A 21841-nucleotide genomic window follows, 5' to 3' on the forward strand; every position below is an offset into this window, starting at 1 on the left:
TGTACTTTTTTTTTTTTTTTAAGTCGACGCAACCTTCTGAAAACCCGAAAGTACTTGAGTAAATTTGGAAACGTAACTAAAACACGGTGGACATATAAGAGTAAGCCTTCTACTTGTACATTACCTGGCATCGACCTATCAACGTCGGCCGATCGGTTCACGAGAAGGAAGAAGGAAAGAAGTAAGAAAGAGGGAGAACAAAGTTCTCTCACGTTTTTTCATATTTTTCTTTTTTTTCCTTTTTTCTCCCCTTTCTTTCTTTCTTTCTTTCCTTCCTCCCTCGCAAGACACACTCGCACGAAAAGTTCACCTCCGGGAACAGTCGGTGGATACGTACGCCTTGGCTATGGCACAAAGATATTAAGCACCCATACCCCGACAACGACGACAACGACAAGAACGTTGGTGATAGTGGTGGTGGTGGTGGTAGTGGTGGTTGGGATCGAGGGTGGGAAAGTGGCGGTGGAAGCTTGGTAGGGGTCAGATGAGCTCGCAAGAGAGACTGAGATAGAGATAGAAGGATATCGAAGAGTGGGGAAAGAGGGAGAGAGCGAGAGAGCAAGAGAGAGAGAGAGAGAGAGAGAGAGCTAGAGAGCGAGAGAACGAGAAAGAGAAAGAATGAGAGAGAGAGAGAGAGAGAGAGAGAGAGAAAGAGGTTCGTGGGCAAAAGACGACTAAGATGTGTAGGAGGGGAGAGAAAGATCGCGAGGAAGCGGAGTTACCTACGGAAGAAATAAGTGCGCGCGTGTAATGCTGATGGCGAATATGGTGGAGGTGGGTGGGAGGAGTACCGCGAGAGAGCGAACGATCGATTCGAACGTAGCCGGCGACATTCTTTGGAGAAGAGAGGAGGGAGGGAGGAGGGCATGGTCCCTGGGAGGTGGAGGAAACGCGGTAAAGAGGGCCGTCTCGCGGTAGAAAGAGACGGAGAGAATGTTAGAGAGATCGTTGGAAGGAGGGCGGGCCGGAGGATCTCGACGTATACCTCGGAGAGAGGCTGGAGGAGGTGGAGGAGGAGGGGTAGAAGTCGCGAGGAAAAAGAAGAAATCCCCACTCGTAGAACCGTCAGCGCCGCCGGTACGTTCTCTCGTCGAGTCGTACTGTCCTCGGTCTCTTTCTCTCTCTCTCTCTTTCTCTCTCTCTCTCTGTCTCTCTCCGTCTTTCGTATGGAATCGTGTGTCTGCGCGCGCGTGTTACTGGCTCCCGGGAAGCGCTGAGAGAAGCGCCGTCGCGCTCTCTTCTAGTCAGTCCTCCTCGTCTGTTCTCGCCGTTAGTCGTGGCTTGAAGAACCGAAGCGCGTTCCGTCGTGCTCCTGCCACTGTTGGGGTGGTGGTGGTGGCGGCAGTGGTGCTGGTGGTGGTGGTGGTGGTACCGAAAGTGGGGAGGATAAAGAGAGAGGGGTGGCAGAGCACCGGTAGACCCGCCACCAACCGAGGGAAGGTTCCAAAGGCGTCGACGTTCGGTCTTCAAGAGCCAATCGTAACGTTCGTTCGTTTGCTGGCTCCGCCAACCGGATTGCCTGGTACGCGCAGTGAACGCCCATCCTCCCCGTTCGCGGTGCTCCCACTGATGTTTTTATTTATTACATCTGTGACTGGGTAGGGAAATACTCCGGACTCGACCGAGAGAGCGTTTGCCACTTTGAGAACGAGCGACGCGCGTCCCTGCGCGAGTTACCGTAGTCGTCGTCGCCGTCGTCGTCGCCGTCGTCGTCGTCGCCGTCGTCGTCGTCGTCGTCGTCGTCGTCGCGGTGATTTTCGTCGTCGTTGTCACCGCCGTCGTCGCCGTCGCCGTCGTCGGCGCTGGCAACCCTCGTCGTCGCGACCGCGTTTTTAACGATCTCGATCGAGTGTGATCGTCGAATTGTCTGTGATTCTCGCGAAACGTTATCGGCATTGTTGTCGTCGCAGTTGTTATCAACGTTATCGTCGTGCTCGTTGTCGTCGTCCTCAGGACGTCCTGGACGTCTCTGTTGGAGCCAAGGACGTTGCGATGGACGACAAATGGACGCCAACTCGTCCTTTCGTCTAAGTGTTAACATCGAGACTCGCCAAAGAGATATGATCAAGACTTGTCGTGTTCTCGCGTATGGTGAACCTCGTACTTTCTCTTGCGATCGCACGGGACAAGGATTTCTCAAGTGACAGTGATAAGATTTATTGGGACGGTCGACGTTGTATGTTACAACGACCCGGTGATCTTAAGTCCGCGTGTTTTTCTTCGTATGGTGATATACATCTTCGCGAGCATCTTTATCCGTCTTCGTTCGTAAAAGCGGTTCGTTGTTGTGACTTTGACGATAAGGCCTGCTACTGTTAAAACGACCAGAGAGGAAAGTGCCGGAGAGTACACGTAGAAGTAGAGTCGACGGAACAAGAAAACGAAACCAGCGAGAAAATTTAGCCATCGATGGACCACGGAGCGATGGACAGCTCTTCCGAACACAGCAGCCGTGCCAGTCCCGTAACCGGCAGCCCAAAACATCCTCACAGTCCATCAGCACAACAGAGTCAACAGCAACAGCAGCTGCACGGCTCCCAGCATCAGTCCTCCTTACAACAATCCCACCCACGAGATCAGTTACGCGAACATCAACAGCAACAGCAGCAGCATCGAGGTGTACCGACACCAGGCTCACCGACGAGAGGATCACCACCACAGGGTCTTCCCCTGAGTCCACCGCCTCTGTCGGCCGGGGGAGGACCCGGTGCACCTCCAGGAATGGTACCACGAATGCCGGGACTACCGCCACCGGGACTGGGTCTCTTGGGTCAGTTAGGTGGTATGCTAAGCGGTCATCATGGATCGCCTTTGGAATTGATGGCTGCTCATCACGCTGTACTACCACCCAGATCGTACAACAGTCCACCGCCGATCAGTACCAGTGATCCAACGGCGAACGAATGCAAACTCGTCGATTACCGTGGCCAGAAGGTCGCTGCCTTCATCATCGCCGGTGATACCATGCTCTGCTTGCCTCAGGCCTTCGAGCTCTTCCTCAAACATCTCGTGGGTGGTTTACATACCGTCTATACCAAGCTAAAGAGACTAGATATCGTGCCGTTGGTATGCAACGTCGAGCAGGTTAGAATCCTACGCGGTCTCGGAGCCATCCAACCGGGCGTCAATCGTTGTAAACTTCTCAGCTGCAAGGACTTCGACATTCTCTACAGGGACTGCACAACGGCCAGGTAGGTGAAGCGAAAATTAATCAAGCAAATCCACGATCGGAAGATTGACAGATCGTGTGTGAAATCGGTAATCGATGGAACCAGTTTTAAGATCATCTAACTTGTACACAGACTCGTGCTAATCTCATTTTGTTTCAATGGAAAGCTACCTTTCGAGAAAGATACTTGTCAATTCGTCGCACGGAATCCCTCTAAAAGTCACCGACAGGCTCGCTCGATAATTCCAAGAGATAAGTCAACCTTCTATAGGAATCATCGCGCTAAGGCCTTACTCGCGGAAGCTACGATCCTCGCATACATTAATAACGGATGGTGTCGCCCCTGGGCAACACTTTATCTTCGCCCATCCGCCTTTCGGCGCTACTGCTCGGCCTAAAAGTACTTTAATTGTCTACCACCTACCGTTCCTTAAGACTTAATCATCGTTTGGACTTGTTGCCTGCCGGCAGGCAACGTTCTAAACTTATCGATGCATTCTCGCGATAGTAGGTATTCTTTCATCTTCAATAACGCGTATCTTTATCGACGCATTTTAATGTCAAGTAAGTAACTGATCGAGTTACGTTCGACGAGCTAAAGCATCGTTAACACGAGCATGGCACGTGCTCGTGTTTCTAGGATTGTCACATTGAGTACCGTGCCAACAGGTGTCCCTTTCACGGCAGTTTCTCTGAATGAATCGTCCCCACCGGGAGTGAGAGAGAGAGAGAGAGAGAGAGAGAGAGAGAGAGAGAGAGAGAGCTACAGAGAGCGAGAGGTGGTGTACTACAAGCTTACCCCACCTACGCTACAGACGACAGACGAAACGGAATGGTAAACGGAACGAGGGGATCCCAACTTCCCCGAGAAAATGTTGTCAGTTTCATCTTCGATTTCTAGTCGACCTCCCTATCGATAAAATTCTTACGTTCGTAGTTCGATCGAGTCTAAAAGTTTTCTATACTATTTTAAAAGATACTTCTCGTGTTTCTTTTCGCTTTGCCGATCAATGATGTATCTGCTTTCGTTGAAATCAAAGTACGTCTCTCGGACAACACTTGTTCCGTGAGAAGCGTGCCGTAGCAGTCACAACGGAAACGGATTCAACGCGACACAGAGAAGGGAGAAAGAGGATCGAGGGAGAGTAAAGGAGAAAGAGAAAGGGAGAAAGAGGGAGAAAGCCGTAGGGATAGGGATCCAAATAATCCCAGTCGGAGTCACAGAGCAGAACTCTGCGAGCCGTCGGCTCGTGCGGATCTTCTTTTCTTGAAGAGATTGTCGAGATTCAGTTTCCATTATTCTCAATTGTTCAGAGAATTATGTACTTACTTAGGTATTCAACGCTTTAGCAATCTAACGTAAATATTCTCTCGTGACGTTTATTGTCAAACTGATTAGTCATTGTAGTTAGAGTGACATAGTCAGAGTGTAGACATCGCATAGTAGAAATCAGCTTTATTTTCATCGTCGATGTTTCCGAATCAGTAACCGTCGGTGAATGAACTGTCAAAGGTAAAATTCTGTCGTTGCAATGAAATTGTATCGTAAAATGTGTTACGTAAAAATGATTAATATCCGAAGAACCTTTCGATTAGTTAGAGAATCCCTAAATGATATTAAATATTCCATATTCTTTCTCATTCCTGATCGTTATTGTGATACGAACAGAAACTCTGAATTACCTGGCTATTGAACATTATAACAGATAAAAAGAGTCGAAAGTTGTAACGAAAAATTAGATGATTAAGAGGTCACGGTAGAGAGCTTGTGTGTGGTCCGATCGCGTGTACCATTGGCATCGTTACACTCTGATAATGCACGACCATGCCAGTAACGGCAACAACGACTACGGGGAAACACAGATCTCTTGCATTTACAATCAAATACCAAGCATGTATATATACACGTTTTCATCGACTACGACCATCGTAGTTGCAGCACTTCTACGAGCTACAGCCTGCAACAGCAGCAGCATCATCACCACTACTACTACCATTACTAACACTACTACTAATACTACTACTAATACTACTACTAACAGCACCAACAACAGCAGCATCGATGCAACAGCATGCATCGAGAACCGCATCGATAATTCAAGAGCTTTTTTCTTGCGGTTTGCCGGAGCGGCGCCAGGTGCGATACTTCGTTCGTTCGTTCGTTCGTTCGTTCGTTCGGATTCGCGATGATATAGAATCAATGTTCGAGGATTGACTCGTGCTTTCTTGGGACGCATTTCATTAGGCGAATTAAACATTTTAAGCGACGGAAAAGTCCATCGAAATACTCGCTTTGCGACCTTCGTCCTCGATCTTCCAAAGTTTTTTTAGCAATTTTGACCAATTAGAAAATCAGTAGGTATCGAAGTTTTTCATGTATCTATGTATCAGAAACAATCGTTTTTATGATCATTCAATTTGATTTACCTACTATGTAATATTAGCTACTTAGCCATGGGCTCACTTTCCGCAGTTACCTTTTATCAGATTAAATGATAAAATCTAATCGTATGTGAAGATCTCTTGTTGACCGTCCCCTATCGATTGACGTCAGAAAAGTAAATAAATCGATCTATCTATTCATTCTCATCTATCTTACTTTTCCACGATTCTGTTTTCGATCGATCATCATCTCCCTTTGGATCTCCCTCTTTCTCTTTTTCTTTCTTTCTTTCTTTCTTTCTTTCTCTCTCTCTTTCTTTTCTTCTCGTTTCTTCTTCTTCCTTCTTTTTTCTTTTAATAGACAACTAATTAAAGACGAGAGGGCTCGTTGCGCACGAATGTTCACTGCCATCCAATGGGATAATATAACCAGCTAGTATATAATCGTTGCTTCGGCCGAGTTAGGCAAATTAATTAATATAATTGACTCGACTCGTTAGCCGCGTACAAAGAGGGGCCGCATTATTATTTCCTTATCGATCATCGTGACTATCGCGATCGCAATAGGTACAGAATGAAAGAGAGAAAGAGAGAGAGAGAGAGAAAAAGAGAGGAGAGAGAGAAAGATGAGATCATTTTAAAATGAGTATCGTTGATCCATTGCCTTTTTCCGCCTTCGCATATCGAACGAAGATCGTTTTTATTTGCTTGATCTTTAATGTTCGTCATTAAATCGACGTTCAAAATTCTCTCTCTCTCTCTCTTTCTTTCTCTCTTTATTTTTCTATTTAATGCTGTCATTAATTCCTCTATCTCTTTATCTTTAATAGATTAATAGGTAGACTAGTATCATTAATAGCAGTCAAAGTCTTTTGATAATGATGAAATTCTAAGAGATAGATCAAAGAAAAATAAAGAAGAATAGAGGAAGAAACGTAGTCTTTCCCGTTTTGTTCATTTCCTATTTCTTTTCTCTCTCTTTCCTTCTCTCTTTTTCTTTCTTCTTTTTCCCGTGACCATCTATGTGTCTTCTTCCCATCGTAACGCCTGAAAACACCGTAGCGCCGTACGTGGGAGCACTTGAGCGTCCCTGGACTATAATTCTATGCACTATTAGCCGTTTAATTATAAAATTGTGCATAGATTAATTGGCTCTCGTAATGGCCTGAACAATGCACCGGCACGTAGAGTACGCAAAAGAGAGAAAGAGAGAGAGAGAGAGAGAGAAGTAGTGAAACAAAATTATGTGAGTTAGATAGAAAGAAAAAGACAGACAGAGATAGATAGGTAGATAGATAGACAGAGAAAGAGAAAGAGAGAGAGAGAGAGAGAAAGAGAGAAAGATGGAGAGAGAGAGAGCTCTTTATTAATATTTATTTCCACCGTTCGTTATTTCAACGTTCTTCGTTGGTGCATAGTCCTGATGCATCGATGCGTACTTATGAGGAACACGGCTCGTCTAACACCCATCGTATTCTTGTGTCATGTGTAAGTACGTGTGTATGCGTGTGCCCGTTTTTTACGTTCATAAATCATACGAATTAAGCGCGATTTGAATATTTCTCGCGTTTCTACCCTCGTCTTTATCGAGGCTTCTCTTTTCACGATTTCGTTGAGTTTCATTCTCTCATTCCTCTTTTTTTTTTTGTAAATTCAAAAGAAACAACTCAATTGTACTTTTTTGTTTAAATTCAAAATTCGTTTGATAATTTCTATAAAAATTAATTTAAAGAATTATCTCTTTGAAAAAATTCTTATTCAAATAGGACTAAAATTATCTACTCATCTTTTTTTTTCAAAACTCTCTCTCTCTCTCTCTCTCTGTTTCTTTTCTTCGTGTACACGTTTAACAATTGTATCGGTTATGGCAGCTGGCCTTCTATTTCTTTCTCTTTCTCTCTCTTTCTCCTTCTCTCCTTCTCTCTCCTTTTTTTCCTCCTCTCAGAGCCGGTACGATATTATAAGGGCTCGTATGACCCCATTGTTGGCTTTGCTTTTGATATAGATACGTGGTAGACTTTATAGTAGCGACTACCTACGCTTGCTGCGTCTAGCAAGCTGAACCACCTTTCTCTTTCTCTCTTTTATTCATCGTTTCTAATCGTATAGAAGAATAAAAATAACGTATGTATCTTACCAATGCATTTTCAATCGAGATTAGAACGTTCCACGTTGGTTCTTTTTTTTCTTTCATTAAATAATAAAGAAATTTTATATAATCGTTTTCTCGTCGTAGGAAGAAGAAAAATTGATAAACGTAATTTTCTAAGCCGAAGGACGTTATCGATTTGCAAAGTTCTCGTACTCAGAGAGAAGCTTTAATTCCTTCTTACAATCGTCTCTTAATTCAGGAAAATTAATTGAAAGCACAAATCTGGGGAGGAACTCCTTTCTTTTCATAACATTCACCAGGCAACAACAGCAACAGCAACAGCAACCCTCGTCGCCACCACCCTCTTCGTCCAGTGCCGTGCACCACGCTCGTAATTCCTGGTAATTAATAATCTGCAACAAGTAATAATAAAGCCAGTAATCCGGCTGGCTGGCGTCGTGGCAAGCGGCGTTCTTAATTCTAGATAATTAATGCAAAGACAAACAAGAAGGATTAAATCGTCTCTATCTTTCTCTCTCTCTTTCTCTCTCTCTCTCTCTCTTTCTTTCTTCTTTCCTTTCTCCCTTCCTCTCACTCTTTCTCTCTCTCTCTCTCTCTCTCTCTTATTCGAAATCTTTTCTTTGCAAATCTCTTTCCGATTATTACCGTCGTATCTCGATGTCAAAGATGGCCGACGGAACGAACTGTTTGCCAAAGATTCCAACGAAAATCTCACATTTCCTTTTTAATATATACTTTAATAAGAATTTGTAAATTCGATAAAATTAGTTAATAAGCGTAACATATGAAATATGTTAATTGGATTTTGTTAATTATTTGATCGTTAGATTTTTATCATTATGTTAAAATATACATATGGCTATACAAGGTAAATATCTAAATACACAAAATACACATGCAAGGTGTATCGTTTTAGGTTTGAAATGTTTCCTGATTCAACGTAAAGAAAAATCGTAAGGTAGCCTCGTGAAAAGCAAGAACTAGCAAGGAACTCGATAAAAAGGCTTATCGCTGGCACGCTCTCCTCGTACTTGGAAGTTTCAAACGACACGAAAGGGACACGAGCGTCGCGCTCATAAAATCCGTCCAGGTCGTCGCGATTGCGAGCTACCTGAGAGTGAGCGTGATCGAGATCACGCGACACTTCATATACATGTCTAAAAGTACAATATATACGGTTAAAATCCTTCTGTTACGAATTATACGGTAAAGTTATTTTTATTAGATACGAGAGGTGAAAGATATTTTTTAAAGGAAACGATCTCGAAAATCACGAGAGTCTAATATACGAACTATTAATATAATTCCAATTGAAATAGATAACACGCAAACGAATCAATTTTTATTTCTTCTTTTAATTTCTTTTTCTTTTTATAATATTAATGAGAAGAGACAGAGTTTAATATCAAATTGAGTTCGAGTAACTAAAGTCACAATATTATTATCGATGAAAGAAAAAAGAGAAGAAGAAGAAGAAGAGATCGTTTCCTCGACAGGACGATGAGAACGCTTATAGTACGTCTCATAGAAAGGGACAGAAAAGTCGAAGAGAGAGAGAGAGAGAGAGAGAGAGAGAGAGAGACGAGGAAAAGGACGAAAGGGCCCATGGCTATAATCATCGAGGCTTCTCGATGGCGAGATACAAATGCAAGTCATCGGGCTCCGTATTGTATCGCAATGGCGCCAGGCTCCTGTTCAGCAAAGAGTCTTCCTTTTTCTTTTCTTTTTTTTTATTTTCTTCTCCCTTTTTGCTACACGTTGATTCTTTTGCGAAAGTTACTTTTTCGTTATTTTCCAAGCGTTACAAACGATTTTATTTGAAGTTCTATAACATCAGAAAACATTCTAATCTTAATTCAAAAAATTGGAATAGCGTATTCTATTGAAAATAATAAAAAATTTAAAGAAAATAAAATACAAGAGTTTATGTTATATAATTATTTGTTAAGAGTTGCCAGACGGTCATATGGTCGATCGATCGATCCTCGTGCCTGACCAACCCTACTCAGATTTTATCGTTTTATATATTCGAAAGAGAAAAGTAGAAGTGGAAGAAAGGTCTTCGAACCTAGTTGCATTTCGATCGTACATACCGTTTTAACTTGCGATAGGAAAATTTTTTTTCAAATTCTCATCCTCTTTTTTCCGTGGCCTTCGAAAGCTTAACTTGTTCTCTTTTGAACAGCAAACTTCGTACCGACGGAAATCGATCGTTCCGGAACGTACCAGTGACCCATATTAAAACAGCTGACTATGCTTGGAACCCGCTTCTTGTTCTTTACCCTCGAACCACCCTCGTAACGGCGGTTACACCCTCCTCGCATACAGCACCCCTCGCAAACGTGTCTCCCACGTGCTTCTATAATCCGATCTCTCATCGTTTTCTTTTCCAAAGCTTCACTTTGTTTCATGCATTCTTCCATAAGAAACTCTTTATTCAAAATACTTTTCATTTATATTTCATTTAAAAAAAAAAAAGAGAGAAAAAATTGATTCACAAAAAATATTAAAAAAAAAAAGAAATCAATGAATTTGTACGAGATAAAAATAATTTTGCTTAAAAGAACTTTGGACTTGCTTCAAATTCATTTCGCGACCTTGACAATGCAAGACATTTCTATAATAAAATTGTTACCGTTTTCTTTCTATTTTTTTCTTTTTTCGTTTCATTCTCATTCTCTTCTCCTCACTTCTCGATTTTAGTGATTCCTCCCGGTAATGGCAAGCACGCACGCTTCTCGATCTTCTTCCTGCATTTAGATTCTCGAACGTTTCGTAGATGCACTCACAAATTGGCGAGATTATGCTAGGGATCGAATCGATCGTCAATGCCAATCGTGATCGACGGATACCACCACCAATACGTTATTCATTTCCTTCGACATCGATCGTGATCTATACGCTTGGGAATGGCCCTTGACAAGCAGTTACAGTTCTTATCGAGTAAATCATCTAGATCGTGAGTAATACGAATACATTTAGATAGATCACGTTCACATTTAGACAGATTTCATATTATACACGATCAACGACCGAGTCGATCAATATTAAAAATCAAATATCTTGAAAAGTAACTAACAATTCTAAAGATCAAGAGCTAACAATTTATTATATTTTTGTTTTTATCTCGTCTGATAATAAGTAGATACACAACGGGTATATGTAGTTATCTTATCTAAAGATCTTGATAGACAGAAAGTTTTCAGAGTCGTTTAGACATTCCTGAAGAATGATCATTCAAACAACCAAGGAGATTTCCACGAGTCGAAGACAACTACTCGTTGGAAATTCTCCCTCGTATACTTCCCCTAGTACTCTCGAAGCAATTACCCTCGAGTGGACACGCGACGTTGTGGATCGTGTCGACGAGAATGTTTCGACCTTCGAAAGACACCTGAATATTGGAGTTTGAAGAAGCTTTAAAGGCACCTACGCGTATTTACGTAAATTTTGAATCCGATCAAAGACGTTTGAAATAACACGCGAGAAACTTGGCGATGTTTGATTGTAATAGTAAGTAGTAGTAGTGGCTGTCACAACGATACTCTTGGTAATTTCGAGTGATTCGTGGACGACGTCAGCGAGCATATCGCACCCCTTTCTCGCGAGAAGGGTTTTCGTGCGCACGCCAGCCACTCTAACTCGTTACACACGGTAATTAAACGACGCACGAGAACCCAAAGAGTAGTAGTAGTATTGGTAATAGTAATGCTAGTATTAGCAGTAGTAGTATTAGGTACGTAGGTAGGTAGGTAGGTAGGTAAGGAAGGTGGTAGTGATGATGGTGGGTAGACGTAAGGGTGTACTTAAGTCGCTGTTAAGACTCTTATTTCTACAAGAAAATGAAAACGGTTGTGAATTTCCTTTATCTGCGATGATTTTTAGCCTCTTAAGTATTATATTATACATTCTGTAGGGGTTGTTCTCTCTCTTTCTCTCTCTCTCTATATATATATATATATATTTACTACATACGTGTAAGAGACGAACAATATGTTACCATTATCTTGTTTGATAATAAAAGAAACATCACGTTCGTTGAATCAAAGACAGTTTTCGATGAAGAAAACTGAAAGGATTGGAATACGAAAGAGGCCTCGTTTTGTTAGGTTCGCGTGCCTTAGAGTTTGGCGTAACGTCGTGCGTCAATCAAAGAGGGCACTTGCTAGGGTTCCTATAGTAATGATCCCTGTACTCCATGTCGAGTCGATCTTACGTACATGGACGCCTGATAGTCCATGATATATCCGCGAAGGGTACCCAGCCCGAGTCAGTCCAATCAGCTCACTCATAGCCAACTCGGCGTTTGCCAGGCGTCAGGCGAACCGAGGAGCCATCTTTACACGCGTTCGCCTCCGCTCGCGTGATGCACGCATGCCTTTGCTTCTTCTTCTTCTTCGTCTTCTTCGTTCTTTCTCTGCCATTTCGTCAACAGTTGCTTGCAGTTGCTTACTTCTCCTTTTATATATATATATATATATCTACACGTTTCTACTATTCGATAAATTCTGAATCTTACTGAATCGTATCATGCTTTATAAATTACCTATTAACTAATAATAGTTAATTACCTGTTCTAAAACTGATAAGAAGAGTTTTTATATAGATATATAGTAGATATACAGATATCTATATAAAGATAGAACGAATCAGGAAGAGTTAGAGGAAGAATGTTGAAAATAAAAGAAATAAAAGAAAATAAAAAAAAAAGAGAATAAAAAAATAAAAACGTAAAAAAGGAAGATGCATGTTCTAAACAGCATCCACTTTCACGGTAGCACTGAGAAACTCCAGTCGATACAATACACTCCATATTACGCTTTACAATCCAAGCCAATTTAACTTCGATCGAAGTGGAGACGATTCTTTGCAATTTCATCGCTTTCATTCCTCTCTCTCTCTCTTTCTCTCTCTCTGAATAACACAAGAAGATTCAGAGCCGGTTCTCGATATATTTCGGAAGGCATCGTTCTCTCCTGAAATACGTTCGTATCATTCGAACACGTTCGTTATACACGTCGGAGAGTGTCTCGGCTTTCTTTTCGCCGATTTGATTCGGGATCGTCGATGTTCTCTTTCGCGAAACATGCCGAAGAAGAAGAAGAAGAAGAAGAAGAAGAAGAAGAAGAAGAAGAAGAAGAAGAAGAAGAGGAAGAAGAAGAAGAAGAAACAGACTATTCTTTCTTCGCCATCTTTTTCTCCTTTTCCTTCCCTTTCTTCTTCTTCTTCTTCTTCTTCTCCTTCTTCCAGCATCTTCACGACGGTGCCGTGATAATGAAAGGGCAATTTAGAACGATCCGAGAAACGATTCGACTCGGCGAATCTCCGACGATCGAATCCCTTTGGCCCTCTCATTCAACCCGACGAGAGTCAAAGAGCGATCTCTCTGTCTCTTTCTCCCTCTCTCTCTGTCTCTCTCTCTCTCTCTTACTTTCTTCCTTCTTTCCAAGCTCTCTTCTTCCTCGATAAAAGCGACGATCGACGGTTTCACGCATCCGAGGTAAACGATAAACTTGTGCCTCGGTGACGATAATAATATCTTATTACGAAGCAACACGCGAGCGAGCATTCTATCCTCTATCTCTAACTTGTAACGTTTCGCAAGTATTAGCTAGTTCAAGATCGTCTAAGACGAATCAATTCTAACTATATCTAACCCTTCAATTATTTTATAGAAATATTCGACAATTTTCTTTTGAAAAATTATTAAAGGCTTAAGTACTTAAGTGGATTAAACAGTCTTCGAATATTTCCAAGAGAGATTATCATATTGTTTGTAAATAATAATAATAATAATAATAATAATAATAATAATAATAATAATAATAATAATAATAATAATAATAATAATAATAGTTATAATAATTGAGAAAAAAGATATTTTATATGTTTCTCACTCTCTCTCTTTCTCTTGATATTTTGTTTTTCATCGATCGCGTGTTTTATTCGCATCTTTCTCTTTCTTGAATGAGAATCGTCTCAAGTGTTTCAAGCGTTCCACCCACGCAGCAAAGAGAGAGAGAGAAAGAGAGAGAGAGAGAGTCTCGATCTCTTCTGAGAGAGGCTCGAGCGATTATTATCGCCTGACACGAGCCATAAAGTACATTTTAATTCGACCGTACCAGCGATATAGTAGATAAGAACGGGCCAGCTCGTACGGTACACATACTACGATCCGAGAGACAATCAGAATTGCAAAAACGGACTTGCTTTCTTGATTGGCCGTATAATCGTAAAAATCGATGATTAATCGGAGATGAGGCTTGCGTGAAATGCCGTAGAGAAGAAATTTAATCAATGAGAATATTATATGTGTCGCAATAATATATGTATATTATAAAGTGATTGATAATTACACGTATGTACGCATGTCATACGTGTACGTACGTGCGTGCATTTAAAATAATTGGTGTATCGTGCTTTTTACTGATTTTATAAAAAAAAAAAGAAAAAAAAGTGATATTATCTATAATATTATTTTTATATAGGTACCGTGTAATAATATAATATACCTGTAGGAATTTTGTTAAATCGCACAGTGATTTTCTTCTATCAATAACAAAAGTAACAATAATCGTCGCGTTTGAACTATTCTTAAAATAATTTATCGGAGATAAATAAAGCATATTAAAAATGATTTTTTTTCTTTTCTCGGTCGAGCAGTCACGTCGCAAAGCCGTCCAAGTCGCGATTAACAGCGAATCAACGTTTATACACGTTCCGGTAAATCGTTTTTGATCGCGGCCAGCGTTACGCAAGTTCTGCGGTCGTTTTATCTCGCATCACCCTCACGATTCTTCGAAGTGGCCGATCTCGTGAAAGAGAAAGAGAAAGAGAGAGAAAGAGAAAGAAAGAGAAAGAGAGAGAGAGAGAGAGACCCGGTTATGAAAGAACGAACCAGTCCAACAGAAAGGAAAGGAAGCAATGTAAGAATTCCGTTGCAGAGAGGGGCATTTCGTGAACGGCAATATTCTGTTGTTTGGTCTACTTGCTCTTTTCTTTTCCAGATTTCTTTTCTCTTCTCTAACTCTCTCTATTTTTTTCTTTTTTTCCCCTCTCTTTTTCCTTCTTTTCCTTTCTTTTTATTTATTTCCAGCCCTCTGAATATCTGCGGGATACTATTTTCCATTGGCCTTCTCCTAAAGAGTCGTATTACCTTTTCCTTCCCAATCGTTTTCATCGTTATATCGAATGGATCATAGAATCTCTTTACGAAATCTCTAGATATATGTATATATATATATAATAGGTATATTGCATCAGTCAAAGTAGACAGTCAATAATTAGAGAAACAAGTTAAATGTTGATAAATGAATGTATATTAATCACGTAGTCAAACGTGCTAAAAATAATGAGATTTCAAAGATAGTAGGAGAGATAGAGATAAGGATAGAGACAGAGAGAGAAAGACAATATACTTTTCTAACAAAAGTTCGTAAATAAGTACTTCTTTGATGAAACGATATTTCAGTTTTTGAATAACTGACCTAGCCCGGATTCGGACACACGTTGAACCGGTTTCGAAAAGAGAAAAAGAGAGAGAAGTCTCGCCGGTGTCTACCAACGATGGAAACATGTGTCTTACGTCTTCCTCCCCTTTCTCCTCCCCCTCCTCCTCCTCCTTTTCCTTTTCCTCTCACCACCAATCCTTCCTTCTTTTCTCCCTTCAGTATTGCAAAGTGCGAGCTTATACATATATATACATACGTATATACATACTTACATACATAAATACATACATATATAAATCCGTAGAACACGGTTGCACAGTGCAATCGCTTGTTTTCGATTTTATCTGCACGATGCTCATAACTCGTGCGTTGCATGCCTATCTACTCATCTCGATTCTTTTCTCTGTCGGCTTACAATTTCCCCTATTTTGTTTCTCTCTTTCTCTCATTCTTTCACTCTTACTTTACATTTTATCAGTCACACGAACACTCGCAACTTTAGTTCGAGGTAAAAGAAATGTTCCGTCGTTTCTTTCTTTTCTTTTTTTTTTCTTTTTTTTCTCTCTTTTTCTTTTTTTTTTAAAGATTAATAGTCTTGTAAAACAGAGAAATCCGATGATCTGGACCGAGTCTGTAATTTTTACCAACAATTAGCAATTGAAACATTTTGACAAGAGATGTCAGATAGTATGTATATATCTATATAGATATAGATACAAATATATACATGTATACATATGTATACCCATGTGTCTCTCAATCAACTTGTCCGTTTGTTAATAAGCCGTCGAACGAAGAAGATCAAAAAGAGATAGAGTGTGAGAGAGAGAGGGAGAGAGAGGTCAATCGAACGAGATCGCTCCAGGCGAACTAGAAGCCGTGTTGCAGCCTCCGTTGCTGCTGTATCAGGGATGCTAGTGTAAGTAAAAGCAAGAAAGCTGTAGGTTTGAAGAACAAAATAAGTAAGAGAGAGAGAGAGAGAGAGAGAGAGAGAATCTTAAGGAGCGTTCGAGATGTGGGAGATAAAGAAGAAAAAGAAAGAGATAGAGATAAAGAGAGAAATAGAAAGAGAAAGAGAGAGAGAGAGAGAGGGAGAGATAAAGAGAGAAAGAGAGAGCCAGGGAGAGAGAGAGAGAGAGAGAGAGAAGGATTGATCGAGGCACGAATATCGATGAATCGAAATGAAAACCAAACAAGTCCTCCCCAATCGACTTCCCAGCACCGTTCTCGCATCCTCCCAGTCCGCCGATAATTGATAGAATAAATTAAATCATTTGTCTTGGCGAGAAATTAAAAAGGTAATTTATATACGCTAAAGAAAGAGACAGAGAGAAGGATGGGCCATATCTCTCTGTTTGCTCTCTCATGCTTCCTGGCAAAGAAAAGACGAACGGAAAGAGGGAAAGAGAGGGGGAGAGGGAGAGAGAGGGAAGACGATGTACATAAATACACCTACGATTATTATAAAGATCGATTATTGTATTTGATGAAAAAGTAAGAGACAGAAATAGAAAGTGAGAAAGAGAGGGAGAGAGGACAAAAATGAGAGTTTGCTTTAATGGAAGGTAACAGAGTAAAAATTGATGTGGATAAAGCAAGTCAGGGTTATTAAAGAAAGAAAGAGAAAGAAAAAGAGAGAAAGAGAGAGAGACACTAAATCGAATTGTTCAAAAGAATAGAAAAAAGAGGAAGAGAGAGATCGAGAGATAGAAAAAGAGAGAGATTCCAGTCAGAGACCTCGCTATGATGATTCCTTTTGTTTTTAACTTGGCTTTCGATTTATTCCACGCTGATGAATCAGGTGCGGCTCCTTCTCTCTCTCTCTCTCTCTCTCTCTTTTTCTCTCGTCTACTTCTTCTTGGGACTCTCGAGGTCGAGATTACTTTTGTGGGCGGGTCGCTTTCTGTCAGTGCCTCCGAGGGTTGCGTCCAGGTATAGAAATGCTCTTCTCCTCGTGTGTTCAACGGCGCCGACGTCCTCGTGGTCGCAATCGCCACCACTACCATCAGAATGGACCTTCTTCTTCGTCTACTTCTTCTTCTTCTTCTTCTTCTTCTTCTTCTCCTCCTCTTTCTCTTTCTCTTTCTCTTTCTCCGTTTCTTTCTCCTTCTTTTCCTTCTCCTTCTTCTTCATCGTCGTCTTCTTCTTGTTCTTGTTCTTCTTCCTTTTCTTTCCTTTTGCTCGTTTCTTTCCTCGCGTCTCCTTTGCTTGATTTAGATTGGAATACGAAATACGAATCCCACTAATTACTCCCTCGTTTTCGAGCCACGATATTGCTCTTATTCCGGTCGACCTCGACGCCGAACTCGATTTTACTCCTCCTCCTCCTTCCTTTTCTTTTTTCTTCTTTTCTGTCTTCTCCTTACCACAAACGTGTCATGTATCGGGTATGCAGAAAATCAAGATGATGCATTCGTTAACGTTGCAGTTTAATTACGGATGAATAACAGACAGAGACAGAGAGAGAGAGAGAGAGAGAGAGAGAGAGAGAGAGAGAGAGAGAGAGAAAGAGAGACGGAGAGACAGAGAGAAAGAAAAAAAAGAAAAAAGAGAGAGAATATAAGTGATTACACAATTTCTTTTCGATCATTGAAACCTACGAATTTTTCTTTTATAAAATAGAAAAAAATTTGACGTCATAAAAATATGTTACATTTTATACGTACACATAGATATTTTGCATGCATGTGCATATGCATCTCGTTTTTTGGCTCTTGCCTGAGAAAACAGACGAGGCCGATCCAGGATGGTCGGCCCGTCAAACGTGGCCTCTCCCCACTTTCTCTCCTTTTCTCTCTCCCCACTCCGTACCCTTTTAAAATCCTCTTCCCCTTCTCGACAACCTTCGCTAGTCTCGCTTTGGACCACCGCCGGTAACTTTCTCCCTACTCCCAATCCAATCGTTCATCCTTCTTCTCTCGAGAAGAGCATCTCTCTCCCTCTCTCTTTCTATTTCGTCGTTATTTATTAGCAATCGTAAGAACGATGCGCCTAAACCAATATCATTAACGGCGCCAACGCCATAGAATACTTATTGGCTTTGCGAACACCGATCGAGAGACGCAAAAGAGTGAGTTTTCTTTTTTATTTTTGTTTCTTTTTTTCTTCTCTTCTTTCTTTCTTTTTTTTGTTTTCTTATTTTCCCCTCGTTCGTTCTGTCTCTCTCTCTCTCTCTTTCTCTTGAAAAAGATAACATCTTGTACCACCATAGCAGTCCTTTCTGAGATCTTAACATATCCGTGAACTACGACGTGTTACTTTAACTTTTTTTTTTATTTTGTTTGTAAAAGCTGTGTTAATTTTGACTGAACAATACAAGATTCGTCAGATTAATAATATGATTAATGGAATATGATAAAAGATCATGTATTTTGAATAATATTTAATCAATTGACCATTACATATACAATATGTGTTTATGGATAGTAAATGATAATAATTATTTGTGAGATACTTGACGAATACCAATATAGTAATACGATAGTATTTTTTTCGAGAATTATAATATCATTGATTATTAAATAAATTTGATCTTATTTAATAGAGAATAAAAAAAGTCTAGAAAACACAAGAAGAGCTCCGATCGAGAAACGTTATCATCTGTGAAAACAAGTCTGTGAAACCAATCGGCTTCTGATATTTATTGTAATTTCAAACACGTGATCTCCATCTTCACATATTCGTTGTAAGCGAAACATAGAAGCGATCAAGTGTTTTGTTTACAACAAAACTGCTCCATGAAATATTGTCTGTAAACGGAGTCTATACTCTCTCCATCATGATTCTACCGATTCTCTTGAACCCGTAAAGACTTTCGATTAAATCATTGATCAAAGAACTGTCTACATGGAATCATTTAAAATTTAACAAATCGTTTAACAACAATCTCGAATGATTGACTCGACGAAAACTAAGTTTAGGTATCCGTGAAATTTTAAGTACTTATGCACCTATACGAAGATATTTTTTTTAGGAAATATTTCATTTGTTTTTATTTTGTTTTATTTTTAATTATAACAAATATACATAGATATGTATGTATATGTACACTATAACTTCATTAGAAAAGAAAACCCATAGAAAATATTTTCAAAGCGATCGAATAAGAGACGAATTATTTATTTGTATTCGTTTTGTCGAAGTAATACGAACTCGAAAAATCGACAAACAAAAAAACAGTTTCCATTCTCGAGAAGCAGCAGCGACGGACGATTTGTTCGCGCCGCGGGAGTCCGGCTTAACGAAAATAAGCTAACTTCTCACATAATTCATTGGGTTGGACTTCGGTTTAGGCCCGAAGCTCTTACAGCCTCCTTTTTCACCACACCGAACGAATACAAATAGAAATCATTAATGGTTTTCTGTTTCAACGTGTTCGAACCAAACGATAATGATTCGTTAATGATTCCACGCGTACTATACATTAGTACGGTTAAGCTTGAACCATTTCCCTTTGCCCTTTGAAAATAGAACTTTGTACTTTAGTGGTTTAGTTCTCTCTTTTACTATACGTAGATAGGTAGGTAATACATATGTACAAAGTAACTTGGATCGTGACGGAACACGCGTTGATGGAACAAACGAAATTTCACGCGGATTAGTTAAACGATTCACTGAAACACTAGCCGGAGTGTGTTCACAAAAGAGAAACCAGCAGGCATAATAGTATAATAAAACGTAGCTCGTGGAAAACTCATTTCAGTTAGAAAGCATTAAATATATTCTTTCTGTTTCCTATATTTTTTTTTCTACGATCTTGATACACATGTGAGCGTGTGTGTCTATTTGTCCGCTGTGTGTATATATCTAATCCTAATAATAATAACAAGAGAAAGAAGAGAAGAATTTTGAGATTAACGTTAAACTGTTTTATGAGTGAATTTGTATTTTTTCTTTCGCCCGATGAGAAAAAGAAGGATCGATCGAAACGGGACATACGGTTCTATTCTATTCTAGACACGAAACGTAAAGTCGGGGTGACGAAGTAGATACGAGTTTTCCTTTGCTGTTTTTTTCTATATTTTTTTTCTAAACCAAACTATATGTGTGTATGTGCGTGCGTAGGTAATAGAAAGAGAGAGAGAGAGAGAGAGAGAGAGAGAGAGAGAGAGAGAGAGAGAGAGAGAGAGAAAGAGAGAGATACAGAGAAGGAGTCGTATCGATCAATGACACAAACGTTTTGTACAATACGACCCCGTTTCTTTATTACAGTCATCAGTCATTCGGTATAAATATTAAATTCGCTAAAAAACTCAACTAGTCGCATAGGAAGGAGGGGAGAAAGGGAGGGAGTTTAGAACGGGACGGGAGGGAGGGTTGAAGTTGCAACGTCAGCCGTATCTACAAAAGGCAGACGGAGGAGCAGCTGACCGATAGCGTCGATTGCTGGATGATGGGGTTCCCGATATTCCAAATATTTTTTCCATCTATCCAAAGATTCTAAGGGATCGATGAAAACGATTTTGATCTTTAAAAAAAAAGACAATGTATTTACGTACATACGTACGTACGTACATAGGTATTTATTTTATTTATGTATACATGTTTACGATGTTAAGTACGTTTAACTTTAAGGACATTCGAGTCGTGTTTACTTCATGTTATGCGTAATGATATGTTTCTATTTGACCTTTGTTCAAAGACGAGATTAATCTCAGTACGTATTCGGCATCGTAACAGATCACACGGTTATTCGTGAGTGTTAGTTATATAACATATTAGTTAGTTTCGTTGATTGCGTAGAAATAGATTATTACAATTTGAGATTTTAATTAATTATTATATAATTATACGAATTATATTTAATGTTATTTCGTTATATAGAAATTTCGCGGTACAAGGAAATATATACGATTTTGTTAAGTTTTAAGTGAGTGTTTCGGTCGAATTTCGAAATTTGATAATCTTTCGTTCGTTAAATAGTTATTTTTTCTCGACAATACCGTACGAAATACTCGTCCAGGTGTTATTCCAAGCGAAGTATTTCAATTATTAAAGAACATGTCGTGGACGTCTTGAAGAGGTAAGTGGACACATAGTATGCGTAGTATAAGAACGTTATTAGAGATGTAAGAGAGAAAGGAAAAAGAATGAAAGAAAGAAAGAAAGAAAGAAAGAAAGAAAGAAAGAAAAGAAGTAAGGAACGAATGAACGGATGGCATCGAGACTCGATGGAGACGAGGGAGATCATTGTTGAAGAGGTGTAGGAACAAAACTTATTTTGCGAACGAAGTATAGGCAAGGGTTTCAACAGCTATTGTCATCGTCTGTCGCTGACGATAATGAAGAGCAAAATTGTGTGTATGTGTGTGAGAGAGACAGAAAGAAAGAAGTGAGAAACACTTTGGATGATTCTCTCTTTCTTTCTTCTGATCAAAAAGAGTACTTGTAACGAGAAGGATCACCGGCTGTTTAGAGACAAAAGAGATCCTTTTAGAAAACTTGTAATTGTCCCACGTAAGCCCATGAATTTTCCTCGTGCTCTCTCTCTCTCTCTCTCTCTCTCTCTCTCTCTCTCATATTTTGGTTCTTTCTTTCTCTCTCTCTCTCTCTTCCTCTTTCCTTTTTTTTCGTTACCCAACTCACATTATTATATTTCTTTCTTTATTATTCTTTGCCAAATGGCCGACGAATCCGATGGCAGACGATCGAATCTATTTTACCGCCTCCAGAGGAGGCGGAGTCTTTCTCCTGATGCATTTCGAAAAGGGTGCTAAAGCGTCCTAG

The 21841-nt window shown here is 40.1% G+C and overlaps 1 protein-coding gene across 11 annotated transcripts in view; it reads left to right on the plus strand.

The window, feature by feature from the left end:
• The first annotated feature begins 1105 nt into the window (after positions 1 to 1105).
• The window catches only part of LOC127069452 (dachshund homolog 2), a 218104-nt gene continuing 197368 nt past the window's right edge, over positions 1106 to 21841 (plus strand). For 4 of the 11 annotated variants that reach the window (XM_051006494.1, XM_051006493.1, XM_051006501.1 and 1 more), the window contains exon 1: positions 1117 to 3191. In XM_051006494.1, coding sequence (XP_050862451.1) covers positions 2410 to 3191 — 782 coding nt within the window. In that variant the 5' untranslated portion in view covers positions 1117 to 2409. Of the gene's footprint in view, positions 3192 to 21841 lie in introns of all 11 variants that reach the window. The other 7 variants (XR_007783549.1, XM_051006500.1, XM_051006499.1 and 4 more) reach the window with 6 other exon arrangements.

The sequence above is a fragment of the Vespula vulgaris genome, chromosome 15, assembly GCF_905475345.1.
Source record: "Vespula vulgaris chromosome 15, iyVesVulg1.1, whole genome shotgun sequence".
Taxonomy (NCBI): Eukaryota; Metazoa; Arthropoda; class Insecta; order Hymenoptera; family Vespidae; genus Vespula; species Vespula vulgaris.